Source organism: Salvelinus sp. IW2-2015, linkage group LG31, assembly GCF_002910315.2.
Source record: "Salvelinus sp. IW2-2015 linkage group LG31, ASM291031v2, whole genome shotgun sequence".
NCBI lineage: Eukaryota > Metazoa > Chordata > Actinopteri > Salmoniformes > Salmonidae > Salvelinus > Salvelinus sp. IW2-2015.
Genome location: NC_036870.1, coordinates 24,244,093 through 24,260,960, shown reverse-complemented (window position 1 = coordinate 24,260,960; position 16,868 = coordinate 24,244,093). Strand labels below are relative to the sequence as shown.

Sequence of the window (16,868 nt, the reverse complement as noted above, 5' to 3'; positions counted from 1 at the left end):
TGCTGCCTGTCCAACTCGCGTTGTACTTGTGCTTGATAAACACCAATTACCTGCAGCAGACAGATATATTTGAGAAGGCAGATCGTTTATCTTCTACAGTGTCCTTGGCATGTCCAGAGTAATGATTTAGTTTTTGATTGGTATCTGACCGTAAGACATCTGAGGTAAATAACAAGGTTCTCTGATGACTAAAAAAGTAATTATCTTGAGAGCGAGGAGATTAGTTTTTTATACAAATAGAGGAAAAAAGAGGAGGAGGAGGATGATGAGAGTGAGAGATGTAGTTATTTGTAATGCTAGAGAGGAGGGAGGGAGTCAGGTAGAGAGGAGAAGAGGAGAGGAGAGAGATAGAGTAGAGAGAGCGGTAAAGGTAGAAGGAGACGAAGAGATTAGAGAGAGAGAGGGTAATAGAGGAAGGAGAGAGATGATAGAGAGAGAGCGTGGTAAAGGAGAAAGGAGAGATGAGATAGAGAGGCGTAAAGGAGAAGGATGAGAGAGATAGAGAGAAGATGGGGTAAAGGAAAGGAGAGATATGAGGAATGGTAGAGATAGGAGAGAGATCTAAGAGATGGGGGTAAAGGGACGGAGAGAGAGATAAAGAGAGTGGGTAAAGTGAGAAGGAAGAGAGATATGAGAGAGATGGAGGTAAAGGAGAAGAGAGAGGATAGAGAAAGATGGGGTTAAAAGGAGAAGAGAGAGATATTAGAGGGGTGCGGTGGATAGACTATCATATTATTTATAGTTTTTTTTTTGGAAAAGGGTAGGAGTCGGAAATAGATATGAGTACAGACAGACAGACAGGACAGACAGACAGACGAACGACGACCAGCGACACGCGTACACACACACACACAACACACACACACCACACCACACACAACACCACACACACAACACACACACACGCAACACACACACGGCAGCTTAGGAGGAACACGTACAGTATTACTTAAGTCCGTGACCGCTGGTTGTGCAGTGCAGATGTATTAGTCCTTAGCTTTCAATAAGCAAAGCAAGATGTTCTATTATACACATACTGACACACCAGGAATGTAATGTAATGTGAGTGTTGTAAATGTATGTGTGTGTGTGTGTGGTGTGTGTTGTGTGTGTGTATTGTGTGTGTGTGGTGGGGGGGTGTTGGTGGTGTGGGTGTGGTGTGTGTGTGTGGTGGGTGTGTTTTGTGTGGTGTGGTGTGTGTGGTGTGTGTAGTGTGTGTGTGTTGTGGTGTGATGTGTGTGGGGGTGTATTTGGTTGTTAAGATTTGTGTGGGATGTGTTGGCTGGTGTGTGTGGTGGTGTGTGTGGTATCTGTGTGTGTGTGTGTGTGTGTGTGTGTGTGTGTGTGGTTGGATGGTGTGTGTGTGTGTGTGTGGTCTTTTTTCAGCTTGAACGTTGCTTAGGATGAAGTTGTGTGTGTTGTGTGTGTGGGGAGTGTGTTCGGGTGTGTGATGTGTGTGTGTTGGTGTGTTGTTTGTGTGTTGTGTGTGTGTGTGTGTGTGTGTGTGTAGGAGTGTGTGTGTGAGCTGCACTGTGGACACGTGTGGCAAAGCATGAAGCTTGTGTGTGTAAATGAAGTTGCAGTCGTGGCATGAAGACATCTGTTGTCAAACGGAAGGGGTCGGGTTAACACTATAATGAATAATGCAGTGGTAACCACATGGCTTACATGGAGACTTTCTTATATTGTCCAAATAAGAACATCCTTTACTGTCCGCTGTTATTTCATTGGTAAGTGCTATCACTGCCAGACACCTGGATCTCATTACAAACTCAGACAGCAGTTTAAGAGTCAGTGGCACCACAACTATAAGCTCCTACATGCACACTCACTACAGAAGCAGGCACACAACCACGGCTCAGTTCCTGTTATTGTGTCTGGCTGAGGAACAGTATTCTATGGGATTGAGTACTCCTGTCTGTAGTCTGCCAGAGCCTTGAGTTAACGGCTCTCCACAAGACAAACAGCGAGCACCAATGAATGGATCATTGAAAATAGATTGCATTAACATGAATCATGAAATGAGAGAGAAAATGGCTTCAAAATATAATGAATATAAATATTTATCTAGCAATCTAGCACTGTTGCACATTTTTTAAATATGAACATGTCTCAGTAGTGGTTGTGGAGGGGAGATATTGATCATGCTACTGTTGTCTCTTTGGCTGAGATTGGATTCAAAATTATCAGGGGAGGAACAATGATTATAAGGGGAAAAACAATGGAATATTTTGGCAGAACTGCTCCCTCCCTTTGTCTACCTGTTCGTGCTTAGCCAGGAGTTTAGTTAGTTTGTCTGTTCATATATTTGAGTGTGCATGTGTGTATGTGTGTACTGCGTGTGTTACCTGATTAAAGGCAAGGACCTGCTGCTCCAGGTCATTTTCGGCAGCGCGGCGACTCTTGAGGGCACCAGGGGGGCACTAAGAGACAGAGAGATCAGAAGTCAAAGTAGCTCTCATAAAGGTACTTTAGTGGGCTTCTCAAGTTACCCTACACGAAGGGTATAATAGCATTGATTCCATTTGAGTTACACTCATGACAGGATAAGCTATGGATTATTCGAGTTCCTACACACAGGTCCATCGTACAGATGGGTGTCTGAGTTACCTAAATTCCGTGTATAAGCTGGGTGCTGTCCATGTCCGAGTTAGAACTACTACAGGTAAAAGCTACTGGTGTTCCATCTCGAGTTAAACTCCTAAGCAAGGTCCATACGCTATGGGTGCTTCCATCTCGAGTTCACCACACCAGTCATACAGCTTATGGTGTTTCACTGAGTATGACACTACCAACAGGTCCTACAGCTATGGGTGGTTCCATCTCGGTTTACAACACAGTCCAGCAGGTTGCCCTATCACGCTATGGGGTCGTTCGGATCTGAAGTGACTACCACGGTCCATATCATATGGTGGCTCATCTCGAGTTACACTACACACAGGTCCATACAGCTATGGGTGCTTCCATCTCGAGTTGACACTAATCAACGGCACAGGTCCATAAGCTATGGGTGGTTCGACGTCGAGTCCATCACACACACAGGTCCATACCGCTATGGTGCTCTCCATCTCGAGTTGTAACACAAGCACAGGTCTGGACGCTAATGGGTGCATTTCATATCGAGGTTGCAATAACACAGGTCTACAGCTGATCGGGTGGTTCAATCTTCGGAGATGCAGCTACAACAAGTCCATAAGCTATGGTATTCCCCATTCCGAGTACTACACCACTTGGGCCGCAGGTGGCGAGGACTTGGGTAGAGTAGTATTAGCACAGGTGGTCGCCTCTTGTCTGTAACATGGAGATATGGCAGAGTGGGAACATTAACTCTATCAAGATGTGTATCAATTTGACTCTTTTATTTTTATTATCTTGCTGATATGAAAGATAAGGTCCTTCCGCTTCCTAAACCGGACCTCAAGTGCTGCGTGTTAATGTTCAGACTGAGCGTCAGGGCTCTAACCTCCCCTGCACAGAAGACGCCTTCGTCCAATGACCCTCACGTGTAATGTAATGGAGAGTCATCATCAAGGGCTTAGGTCTAAGGTGAAAGTGTAGCCTACAGGTAGAAAACATCAGGGAACTGCCTGGAAACAGCTCAACTGACAACAAAGTAGTCCAACAGGTCAATATGTTGAGGGGTCTTTCATTGTAACACACGACAGTAAGCCTAGCCCTCTCTGACACTCCAAGTCTAGTCATAAAAGCAGCCTGGTCTCAGACTAGACATAACGTAGTACATTTACATCCGGGACACTCAAATTAGTATATGTTACATTTGGTATGGTTACATAAAACAGAAGGTTACTTAAGCCAAAAAAGCAGGTAGGGTGGTTGGTCAGGATGGATTGGTGGACATATAACATGAATGTCCAGCAACCCAAATATCGTGTGTTTGAATCTCATCACGGACAACTTTAGCATTTTATCTAATTAGCAACTTTGCAACTACTTAGCATGTTAGCTAACCCTTCCCCTAACCCTTTAACCTAACTCCTAACCCTAACCCTAATCCTAACCTGTTAACGTTGGCCACCTTGCCACCTATCTAACAAATTGAAACATAACATATCATACTAATTGGAGTGGTCCGAATCGACCCCTGAGTCCAGGTTGATAAAACTGTCATCTCCCACTTTTCTCTGTGACATCTCTCTCCTATCTTTATCAAACAGCCGATGTCTCTTCTCAGAACTATTGGTGGGATGTGTGTGCTGCTTCTCCTGGTTCAGTTGGAAGCAGTGTTTCCGGTGAGCCCTACAGCAGACAGCTCAGAGTGCAAGAGAAGAGGGAGGAGAGTTGGATGTCTCTTCCTCCTCTCCTCTTCAAAGGAAATCACTTTTTTTCTAGAGGGTTCTGAAAGTGTTCTGGGCTGTTCTACAGTTCTGAAGGTGTTCTGAGTAACTTCTCTCTCCCTGTTTGTCTGTGTTTCATACATAGGCCTATATGCAGCGTACAGACAGACACACACACACACACACACACACACACACCACAACACACCACACACACACACACACACAACACACACACACACACACACACACACACACACACACACACACACACACACACACACACACACACACACACACACAGACACACACACACAACACACACACACACACAGACACACACACACACACACACACACCACACACACGCACACACACATGAAGGACACTTCCACATATGTACAAAAGTCTGTACAGACAAAACAGACATCAGGGCGGAAATGCCTTCAGGTTAAAATAATATCAGAAATGGCTGTGCTCTCCACCCATACCTGAGCTCTCTCTTTCTCTCTTTCTCTTCCTCTGTCAACATTGTTGATTCTGCACAATCCGCTTTGATACCAACTGGGTGGGAACACTTTCTCCAGGCAAACATCCTCAAAATCAGCAAGTCTACATATGATGGTGGTTGTGGGAGCGATGTGTGATGGTTGGTGTGATGGTTGCAGAAGCATTGTGTGATGGTTGGTGTGGTGGATGTGGGAGCGATGTGTGATGGTTGTAAAAGCGTTGTGTGGGTCGGCGTGATGGTTGCAGAAGCATTGTGTGATGGTTGGTGTGGTGGATGTGGAGCGATGTGTGATGGTTGTAGAAAGCGTTGTGTGATGGTTGGCGTATGGTTGAAGAAGCATTGTGTGATGGTTGGTGTGGGATGTGGGAGCGATGTGTGATGGTTGTAAAAGCGTTGTGTGTGATGTCGGTGTATGGTTGCAAGCATGTGTGATGTTGGTGTGTGGTTGTGTGATGGAGTGGATGGTGAGAGAGTGTGTTGTGATGGTGAGTGTGTGCGTGTGGGGGATGGTTGAGAAGCATTTGTGATTTGGTGTGGTGATGTGGGAGCGATGTGTGATGGTTGTAAAAGTGTTGTGTGATGGTCGGTGTGATGGTTGCAAGCATTGTGTGATGTTGGTGTGGTGGTTGTGGGAGCGATGTGTAATGTCTGGTGTTCTCACCCGAAGCCAACCAGTATCTCACACAGCCTCCTGACTGCCAGGGAGGCATCACAGTACACCATCACCTGCTGAATGTCCATCTGTGAGACAGGCAGAGGATGAAGAGGACGGGGCACGGAAGAAAAGAAGGAGAGAGAGGGGACGAGAGGATGGAAGAGAGAGAGAGATAGAAGATAACAAATATTGTTAGAGACCAAGTATACCCACTACAACCCCACTACTCACAGCCCAACCACCACCCCTAAATATACCTGTCCCCTCTTCCCACAAATCTCCACCTCTCCCTCCATCTCCTCCCTCCTCCCATCCTCTCCACTTTCCTTACATCTCTCCCCGTCCTCCAAGCCTCTCCACCTCTCCCTCCACCTCCTCCCTCCTCCCATCCTCTCCACCTTTCCTTACATCTCCCCTCCTCCAAGCCTTTGCACCTCTCCCTCTCCCTCCACCTCTCCCTCCTCCCATCCTCTCCACCTTTCCTTACATCTCTCCCCTCCTCCAAGCCTCTCCACCTCTCCCTTCCCTCCACCTCCCCCTCCTCCCATCCTCTCTACCTTTCCTTACATCTCTCCCCTCCTCCAAGCCTCTCCACCTCCACCTCTCCCTCCATCTCTTCCCCCTTCCACAGTCTCCACCTCCATGTAGCTACTCCCCACATACAGGTTGGCCCAACCCCATCTCCTACTCCCAACTTCCTACTACAATCAACCCCCCCTTCTCCTCCCCTGGTTCTTCCAGTCAATACCTCCAACGGGGCAGCATCAGTGGCTCTGATGCCCAGCAGGGTGTGTCCCTCGGTGGTAGCTCTCCCCGGGCTCCGGGGCATGGTCTGGATGGAGCTGCAGTCCACGTGTAGAAGGCTGCTCCCCTGTTGGACGCTGAGGGCCAGTTTGTGCCAGCCACTGTCCAGGAGAGACTCCACGCCCTCCCACTGAACAAACACCCAACTGGGTCACTCAGGGGGTCGGTCCCCGCGCACGCAGGGACAGGGTGGCCTCAGGGCCATTCAGGTCAAGAGAGAATTGGGGGAGGAGGACAGAGTGGGCGGAGAGAGGGAAGAGGAGAGGGGGGGAGAGGAGGAGGCAGGGGAGGGGAGGGTAGGGGGGAGATAGGGGGAGAGGAGGAGGTAGGGGAGGGGGGGACAGGGAAAAAACAGTTGTATCACATCTGTTTGGGAAACAACACCTCTACAGAGGAGTCTACAGATCTGACAGAATCTGATATTGTATTGTAGGTGTAACCAATGTTGAAGCCAATGCCTCATTGAATATGCCTATCCAGTCCCAAGCAGTAGCCACTAGGAGAAGGAGCTACACGTTCGGTACAGTGCTTTGTGTCTCAATGTGGGCTACATGGAACACACTGCAAAGTTAGCAAAGACATAGACAAACTGTATGCTAATTATTGCCACTGATTATTGCCACACAATCAATCATTTATAATGAGATGGTTTGCCTGCAATTCATCATATACATGAAGTATTTAAATGTGGCTTAAGCCTTATTATAGAAGTAACATGAATAATAATGAGAAACAACAGAGAGAGAGAGAGGAGAAGCTGAAGGGAGGATAGAGCGTGGAGAGATGGAGGAGAGGAAAGAGAGCGATGGAACAGATAGAGGAGAAAACAACAGAGAGAAAGATGGAGTGAGAGGGGAGAGATGAAAGATGGCAGCAGAAGACAAGAGCGAGGAGATGGAGTGAGAGGGGAGAGATGAAAGAGGGAGCAGAGAGAGAGCGAGAGAGATGGAGTGAGAGGGAGAGGATGAAAGAGGAGCAGAAGAGAGAGCGAGAGAGATGGAGTGAGAGGGGAAGAAAAGAGGGAGCAGAAGAGAGAGCGAGAGAGATGGAGTGAGAGTAAGATGACAAGAGGGAGCAGAAGAGAGAGCGAGAGAGATGAGTGAGAGGGGAGAGACAGAGGAGAGGAGAGAGTGTGATGGAGAGAAGGAAAAGGGGAGGAAAGAGCGTAATAAAAGAGGGTAGAGGACAGAGATGAGAGAGGGAGGTGAAAAGAGAAGTGTATACCTGTGGGAATCCCTGTTCATCAGAGATCTGGAAGAGGTAGATGTTGTCTCTCAGTGTTTTCTTCTTGAGGAGCAAAGTGAAGACCAGTGTGAACTCATCAGGAAGACCATGGGGGAACACCTGACTGAGAAAACAAACTGTTAGACACACACACACACACAAAGTCTTGTACAGCTAACCTTGTGGGGACACGCAATTCAGTCCCATTCAAAATCGTATTTTCCCTAACCCCTAACCCTAACCGTAACACGTACTCTTACCCTAACCTTAACCTAAAAACCTAATCTTAACCCTAACCCTAGCTCCTAACCCTAAAACTAACCCTAGCTCCTAACCCTTCACTTAATTCTAACCCTAACCCTAATTCTAACCTTAACCCTAAACCCCCTAGAAATAGCATTTGATCTTGTGGGGACCAACAAAATATCCCCAGTTGGTCAAATTTTTGTTTGTTTATAACTATTCACAAGAATAGTTAAACACGTCCGTGGATACACATGGACATACACACTAATATACACATAACAGACATAACACACACACACACACACATCCACAAGTGTGTGTATGTTTGCGCTGAGACACTGAGAGACAGAGGGAGAGACACAGAATGTACGTGCGTGTGATGTAAGAATAAGGAGACAGGGACACCTGTCGTTAAGGAACGTGGTTAGTAAGATAAAAGCAGGTATAGTTACAGATGTGACGGTCATTACATTTTGTCAGATGGTTATTGTCATGCAAGAGACTGCCGGTCGCAGGGTAATGGACCATAATTAACATAAACACATGTAGCATCTCCAGGCCTCCACGTAAACACGCCTCTGATGTGCGCCTTTGGAACTCCAACATTTTAAAAAGTCCAATAAATCAACGTAATATACACCATCAACAATAAATCAACGTAATATACACCATCAACAATAAATCACTTATTTATTTTAGACGGGTCTAAAGAAACATTATGATATGAAGAACATGTATTTCAGAAGAACAAGCGCCGTGCCATAGGTTGTAGGCTTGTTCATTTAGCAGACAAGATATGCTTATATGTCCCTGGCCCATTATTTTATATTATATGATTTTATAGTAAGAAGCATATAATTGAAGTTATCTGAATAAAATAGAAACAATATTTTTCCCATTCTGTAGCGAGAGTGTCATACGACGTGGCTATGTTGAGAGTAAAAGTGATCATTAGAAACATGTCTAATATGCTAGATGTAGAGGTATTTGGCAACTTTAGCTATGAATGATACAACCATTAGAATGTCTTAGAAATCAAACATGTTTGGGCTGCATGATGCGACTACAGGCTATTGATGATTTGAGAAAGTAGCAAAAAATGCTTGATCTCTGTTCCTTGCCTCAGGCTGCACAGCTGTTCTCTCATCAAGTGATTATATTTTCAACCATCAGACTATTCTCAATTTAATCTTGTCTTTACTAGTATATAAAATGACTTTTGATTTAGAATGGCCCATTATCAAACGGGCAGGAACCGTGGCAAGAGAAAAAAAACATATCACCCATAGTGAATGGAGGCCATTTTCCCGCCGGTTCGTTTCACTCATGTTGTTTCACTCATGTAGGGTAGGCTACTCTGGTTATCACCATGTGATATTCCACCCAAACTCTGTAAGCCATGGGCTCTCCAACCTTGTCCCTGCAGCTACCCAGTGCTTATTTTGGGAAACCAAGTGAAATCTGTTCAGGAACATGGATAGTAACATCTTTTCACAAGGKTATTTCATTAAACTGTTGACAGTCCCTCTCTCGGTGTAATAGAAAAAGGAATAAAGGAGAGATGAGATGAAACGCATGGTGGTGAGATATTCTGTATAGCTAAAGGTAATGTGTCAACCTATTAATTATGAAAATATAACTATTACTGTTGAGCCTGAAAAACCCTGCAGCGTTGCCGTTCTTGACACAAACCGGTGCGCCTGGCACCTACTACCATACCCATTTCAAAAGGCACTTCAATCTTTTGTCTTCCCGATTCATCCTTTGAATGGCACACATGCACAATCCATGTCTCAATTGTCTTAAGGCCTAAAAATCCTTCTTTAACCTGTCTCCTCCCATTCATCTACAATGATTTAAGTGGATTTAARAGGTGACATCAATAAGGGATCATGGCTTTCACCTGGATTCACCTGGTCAGTCTGTCATGGAAAGAGCAGGTGTTCTTAATGTTTTTATGCACTCAGTGTATACTCAGAAGATCTTTGAGGAGAACTGCGGTCCATTGTCTGAAACTACTGTCTCCGTAACTCCATGGCAGACAAAGGCTTCTTTTACAGCCCTGAAGGTGGTCTCAGCCGAAGTCTTGCTCCACTCAAGTAGGTCCATTCCCACCTTTTGCCACGGTCGTTCAGGAACGGAGTTAGGTATGAGCGGCTGTTCTGTGTTTTTGGCAGATTTCACACCTGTCGACTGCTTGTCGGATCTGGGATAAAATTCCTGGCCACCACACTGACTGCTGGGCCATTGCTTYGCACTTTGAGATTCCTTGATGTCCATCATGGATCTTTTGAAGTATTTCACCTCTGAGTGTCTGTGCTATTACAAGTCTTTCACCTTTCAGAATAGTGTTACCTGCCATGAAAGCTCCGTCCTGACCTGCCAGAAAGGTGCCACGTCTGTGTGCAGCTTGTGTTGTCCCGGCCATTTCGATAAGGCAGAATTGTTAAACTTTTTGCAGGATTCGTCAGCTTGTTGTGCCTCTTTGGTCTGTTTCACTCGAGCCTCTGCAACTGGTAGTGAGGAAACGATGGTATCCACGTACACTATCTTGTCCAGTTGTAAGTCACAGTGGATGGTGCGTCACCCATCGGTGCCCTCGACAGCGTATCTGCAGTGATGAGATTCTTCCCTGACACATGGACGATGTTGTAGGTGAATCTCAGAAGTCGCGGTGTAAATCGTAGGACCCTGATCTYGGGTTCTGGAGCCTAGCAACGGGAGCAGGGGTTTGTGGTCAGTTTCTGGTGTGAACTGCAGGACCTGAAGGTAAGGAGTCAGTCTTTCACATGCCTACGTGGCTGCTAAGGCCTTTTTCTCAATCTATGATTGGCATTTCTCTATATCAGTCATTCCTCTTGAGATGTATGTCACAGGTTTCCAAGTATTGTCAGCCTGTTTCTGAGTCAGCACCGCACCTACAGTTGAAGTCGGAAGTTTACATACACCTCAGCCAAATACATTTAAACTCAGTTRTCACAATTCCTCACATTTAATCCAAGTAAAAAATCCCTGTTTTAGGTCAGTTAGGATCACCACTTTATTTTAAGAATGTGAAATGTCAGAATAGAAGTAGAGAGAATGATTTATTTCAGCTTTTTTATCTTTCATCACATTCCCAGTGGGTCAGAAGTTACCATACACTCAATTAGTATTTTGTAGCATTGCCTTTAAATTGTTTAACTTGAGTCAAATGTTTCGGGTAGCCTTCCAGAAGCTTCCCACAATAAGTTGGGTGAATTTTGGCCCATTCCTCCTGACAGAGCTGGTGTAACTGAGTTAGGTTTGTAGGCCTCCTTGCTCGCACAGAGCTGGTGTAACTGAGTTAGGATTGTAGGCCTCCTTGCTCGCACACACTTTTTCAGTTCTGCCCACAAATTTTCTATAGGATTGAGGTCAGGGCTTTGTGATGGCCACTCCAATACCTTGACTTTGTTGTCCTTAAGCCATTTTGCCACAACTTTGGAAGTATGCTTGGGGTCATTGTCCATTTGGAAGACCCATTTGCGACCAAGCTTTAACTTCCTGACTGATGTCTTGAGATGTTGCTTCCATATATCCACATAACTTCCTTTCCTCATGATGCCAACTATTTTGTGAAGTGATAACGAGTCCTCTGCAGAAAACCACAAATGATCCTGCACCCGTGCTTCAGTTGAGGATGGTGTTCTTCGGCTTGCAAGTTCCCCTTTTTATAACATAACGATGGCTTTATGGCCAAACAGTTCTATTTTTGTTTCATCAGACAGAGGAGATTTCTCCAAAAAGTAGATCTTTGTCCCATGTGGCAGTGCAAACCGTAGTCTGGCTTTTTATGGCGGTTTTGGAGAGTGGTTCTTTCCCTTGGCGAGCGAGCCTTTCAGGTTATGTCAATACAGGACTCGTTTTACTGTGGATATAGATTTTTGTACTGTTTCTTCAGCATCTTCAACAAGGTCCTTTGCGTCTGTTTTGGGATTGATTTGCACATTTCGCACCAAGTAGTTCATCCATAGGAGACAGAACGCGTCTCCTTCCTGAGCGTATGATGGCTGCATGGTCCATGGTGTTTATACTTGCGTACTATTGTTTGTACAGATGAATGTGGTACTTCAGGCGTTTGGAATTGCTCCAAGGAATGACCAAACTTGTGGAGGTCTACGATATTTCTCTGAGGTCTTGACTGATTCTTTTGATTTTCAATGATGTCAAGCAAGAGCAATGCGTTTGAAGGTAGGCCTTGAAATACATACACAGGTACACTAATTGATCAAATGATGTCAATTAGCCTAACAGAAGCTTCTAAAGCCATGACAATAATTTTCTGGTTTTCCAAGCTGTTTAAAGGCACAGTCAACTTTGTGTATTTAAACTTCTGACCACTGGAATTGTGATACAGTGAATTATAAGTGAAACAATCTGTCTGTAAACAATTGTTGGAAAATTACTTGTGTCATGCACAAAGTAGATGTCTAACCGACTTGCCATAACTATAGGTTTGTTAAGAAATTTGTGGAGTGGTTGAAAAAACAAGTTTTAATCATTCAACCTAAGTGTATGTAAACTTCCGACTTCAACTGTATGTTGTATGACGATGAGTTTGCTGCAACCTTTGTCTCAGCCATGCACGGTACTGAGCGAGTGTTTTTTGGAGGATCAGTTCCTCCTTGAACTTCTGAAAAGCAGTCTTTTGGGGATGCCCCAGCAACCCTCGTTCTTCTCTGGGCTCAGCTCATTCAATGGCATGCTGTACGTAGCCAGTTGGGGCAGAAACTTAGCAAGGTAGTTCGCCATGCCCATCAGTTGGCGAACATCTGCTACACAGATTCTGGCATCTCCCTGATTACCTTGCCTTTGTTGGGATGTGGCTCCAGTCCTGAAGCATTAACCCTGTGACCTAAGAAGATGACTTCATCCTTTGCAAAAGTACACTTTCCGTTGAGTGAGACACTCCTGCTGCAGTTTCTGTAGCACTTTGTGAAGTCTCTTGTTGTGTTCGTGTCTGTCACATCCAAACAACAGAATGTCGTCAGCATGGCACCCAGCACCCTTGGAAGTTCTCAAACATTTGAGGCAACGCTCGGGCACCGATAATATGCCAAATGTCAATCTGTTGAAGTGGTAAGTGGTACCTCCCAAATGGTGTGATGAAGGAAGTGAGGAGGTGTGACTCTGGTATGAGAGGGATTTGCCAAAATCCTGATTGAGCATCTAGCTTCGTGAAAAACTGCATTTGTCAACATTGCGAGTGTTTCATCTCCTCCTGGAAGAATGAAACGCTCTCTTATCACTGATTCATTCCCTCTGATGTCTTCATTGGCTTTCAAGACAACTTCCATCCCTGAGCACCATTCTGTGGGCTRTGTCACTTTGATTATAACATCTATGTTCTCCATCCTGACCAGCTCTCCATATATTTTTTCTCTCAAGGTGAGTGGAACACAATGTGATGTGAGTCCAACTGAAGCTGTTCTGACAGCCTCCTGTCATTTATTCCAACAACAATTATGTCTCTCATCAGACCTTCTTTGAGCATTCCAAAGTTACAATGCTCAGACAGCTTTTGTACAGCTGTGATGAGTGCCTCTGCACTCTCTCCCTCATCATTTGGGCTCTCTCAAAAATAACATTGTGTTTTCCTGAACAGTGCTGCTCAAATGATGCTTTCACATTGGCATACTTCTTTTTATCAGCATCAGTCAATGGCGATGCCCGCACTAACTTCTCTCCAGTAGCTCTCATTATCACAAGCTCAGGACATGACTGCCCCAGCATGGATTTGTAGTCTACTTGTGTGCTGCTATAGCCCCTTGCTTTAGCTACTGTCATGGAGTTCACTAAATATTTTCATAAAGAAACTGATAAAACACACAAGTGCTAAATCAAGGTGACTTACAAAGATGAGGACCTAGATAGGGAGTGCAGTGATTTAGTGTCCACAACTAAAGAATCATTTTTGAATCTGAAAAGACACCTATCACAAAAGCATGCTACGTGCACATACTAAAATAAAGGAATGAGATGGGTAGAAGATATTCTCTGCTGCTGCCCGGCTCTCCAGGCACCATCGCATGAGCCTGAAGCCACAGACAGTCCAAACGTGTTTCTAAAAAGGAATTCTAAAAACAAATTTAAAGGCACTAATAAGTCATTTTGCATTTAATTTGTATTCAATTCTAAGTAAGTCACAGCCTACTTGCACAATTTATAGAATATAATGATTTAATACAACAAAATAATGTTTAAATGCTGAGGGCTTTATGTCCCTACCAGCCTATTGTGTCGCTTCACAATGTATTTCTTTGTAGGATATAGCCTTGTAAATTTTTTTTCATAATATAGCCTAAATAATTTAGGTAATGGTTGTTGCAAAAATGTTGATAGATCATTTTAGAAAGAGAGGGCCCAGATTGTCTAGCCCATCTGATTTGTAGGGATCCAGATTTTGCAGCTCTTNTTTGTAGTCTACTTGTGTGCTGCTATAGCCCCTTGCTTTAGCTACTGTCATGGAGTTCACTAAATATTTTCATAAAGAAACTGATAAAACACACAAGTGCTAAATCAAGGTGACTTACAAAGATGAGGACCTAGATAGGGAGTGCAGTGATTTAGTGTCCACAACTAAAGAATCATTTTTGAATCTGAAAAGACACCTATCACAAAAGCATGCTACGTGCACATACTAAAATAAAGGAATGAGATGGGTAGAAGATATTCTCTGCTGCTGCCCGGCTCTCCAGGCACCATCGCATGAGCCTGAAGCCACAGACAGTCCAAACGTGTTTCTAAAAAGGAATTCTAAAAACAAATTTAAAGGCACTAATAAGTCATTTTGCATTTAATTTGTATTCAATTCTAAGTAAGTCACAGCCTACTTGCACAATTTATAGAATATAATGATTTAATACAACAAAATAATGTTTAAATGCTGAGGGCTTTATGTCCCTACCAGCCTATTGTGTCGCTTCACAATGTATTTCTTTGTAGGATATAGCCTTGAAATAATTTTTATAATATAGCCTAAATAATTTAGGTAATGGTTGTTGCAAAAATGTTGATAGATCATTTTAGAAAGAGAGGGCCCAGATTGTCTAGCCCATCTGATTTGTAGGGATCCAGATTTTGCAGCTCTTTCAGAACATCAGCTGTCTGGATTTGGGCAAGTTGCTGCAGGGGTGCAGAGCTATTGGCTGGGGTAGGGGTAGCCAGGTGGAAAGCGTGGCCAGCTGTAGAAAAATCCTTATTGAAATGATCGATTATCGTAGATTTATCGGTGGTGACAGTGTTTACTAGCCTCAGWGCAGTGGGCAGCTGGGTGGAGGTGCTCTTATTCTCCATGGACTTTACAGTGTCCCAGAACTTTTTGGAATTAGTGCTACAGGATGCACATTTCTGTTTGAAAAAGCTAGCCTTAGCTTTCCTAACTGACTGTGTAGATTGGTTCCTGACTTCCGTGAAAAGTTGCATATCYCGGGGGCTATTCGATGCTAATGCAGAACGCCACCGGATGTTTTTGTGCTGGTCAAGGTCAGTCAAGTCTGGYGTGAACCAAGGGKTYTATCTGTTCTTAGTTCTGCATTTTTTGAATGGGGCATGCTTATTTTAGATGGTGAGGAAAGCACTTTTAAAGAGCAACCAGGCATCCTCTACTGAAGGGATGAGGTCATTATCCTTCCAGGATACCTGGGCCAGGTCGATTAGAAAGGCCTGCTCGCTGAAGTGTTTAAGGGAGCGTTTGACAGTGATGAGGGGTGTTCGTTTGACTGCGGACCCATTACGGACGCAGGCAATGAGGCAGTGATCGCTGAGATCCTGGTTGAAGACAGCAGAGGTGTATTTAGAGGGCAAATTGGTCAGGATGATATCTAAGAGGGTGCCCATGGTTACAGATTTAGGGTTGTACCTGGTAGGTTCCTTGATAATTTGTGTCCCTCCCTGTATCTCATGTAATTCCTCATCTCCCTGTACCTCCCTGTCTCTCATTTAATTCTTCATCTCCCTGTCTCTCATCTTATTCCTCATCTCCCTGTCTCTCCCTGTCTCTCATCTTATTCCTCATCTCCCTGTCTCTCCCTGTCTCTCATCTTATTCCTCATCTCCCTGTCTCTCATCTTATTCCTCATCTCCCTGTCTCTCCTGTCTCTGTCTAATTCCTATCTCCCTTCTCTCTCATGTCTCTCCCTGTCTCTACCTGTCTTCACTAATTCCTCATCTCCCTGTCTCTCAATCTAAATTCCTCATCTCACTGCCTCCCGTCCTCCCCGTCATCGATCTTCATCCTGTCTCTCTGCTCATCTATCTCATCTCCGTGTCTCTCCCTGTCTCCTCTTAATTCCTCATCTCCCTGGCTTCTCTCCCTGTCTCTCGTCTAATTCCTCAATCTCCCCTGTCTCTCTTGTCTCTCCCTTTCTCGTACTTATCTCTCATCCCTTCATTCTCTTCTCTCCCTGCTCTACGCCTCATCTAACTCATTCCCTCTCATCTAGTCCTCTGTTCCGTCTCATCGTAATTCCTCCATCTCCTGCTCTCTCATCTAATTCCTCATCTCCCTGCTCTCTCCTCTTCTCATCTAATTCCTCATCTCCCCTGTCTCTCCCCAATACAGAAACACACACTAACAGTGATTGACAGAGTATAATATAGGCTACCATTTTATAAATAGGCACACACTGCAAGAATTACCACACACATAGCCGCAGAAAGACACGCAAGACCACGCACGCACACACAGTTCTGGTTTTGTTGGCAGCGTGGTTCTCTCACTCTGAGAGAAGAGAGGCATGACAAAGTGACTTATAACGGTAGAGGGATCCAAGGGAAATCAACAGAGAACTGCATACCTTACAAAGAGGGAGATATAATAAAGAGCGATGGAGGGAGAAAGGAGTGTAAGTTGGACAAAGTATGAGTCATTTCCTATAGAGAATAGCCAGCAATAGAGAGTGTATATGAGAACTGGGGTGGACAGAAAAGGACATTGAAAAGATGATCCATGCCTGTGAAATGCCTTCAAAACCAGCCCCCAGGGGCAACAGGTGGCTGCGTAACGATTACATGGTAGACGTCAACTTCCTTCTTGAATTTGCAGACGTGTTGTGGATGCGTTTTGTTGCCAACTTACTTTGCTAGCTTTGCTTGCTAGCTGACAACTTTA

The 16,868-nt window shown here is 44.7% G+C and overlaps 1 protein-coding gene and 1 long non-coding RNA gene across 2 annotated transcripts in view; both read right to left on the bottom strand.

The window, feature by feature from the left end:
- LOC111955617 (uncharacterized) overlaps positions 1–2,439 on the bottom strand; it is a 10,613-nt gene extending 8,174 nt beyond the window's left edge. Inside the window, exon 1 of the long non-coding RNA XR_002876143.2 lies at positions 2,349–2,439. This is a non-coding gene — a long non-coding RNA (uncharacterized lncRNA). The remainder of the gene's footprint in view (positions 1–2,348) is intronic.
- The window catches only part of col16a1 (collagen, type XVI, alpha 1), an 80,903-nt gene that overhangs the window by 62,477 nt on the left and 1,558 nt on the right, over positions 1–16,868 (bottom strand). Inside the window, 6 exon segments of the mRNA XM_070436397.1 lie at positions 4,137–4,257; positions 5,468–5,547; positions 6,210–6,391; positions 6,394–6,432; positions 6,435–6,494; positions 7,498–7,613. Of these exon segments, the coding sequence (XP_070292498.1) occupies positions 4,137–4,257; positions 5,468–5,547; positions 6,210–6,391; positions 6,394–6,432; positions 6,435–6,494; positions 7,498–7,613 (598 nt within the window).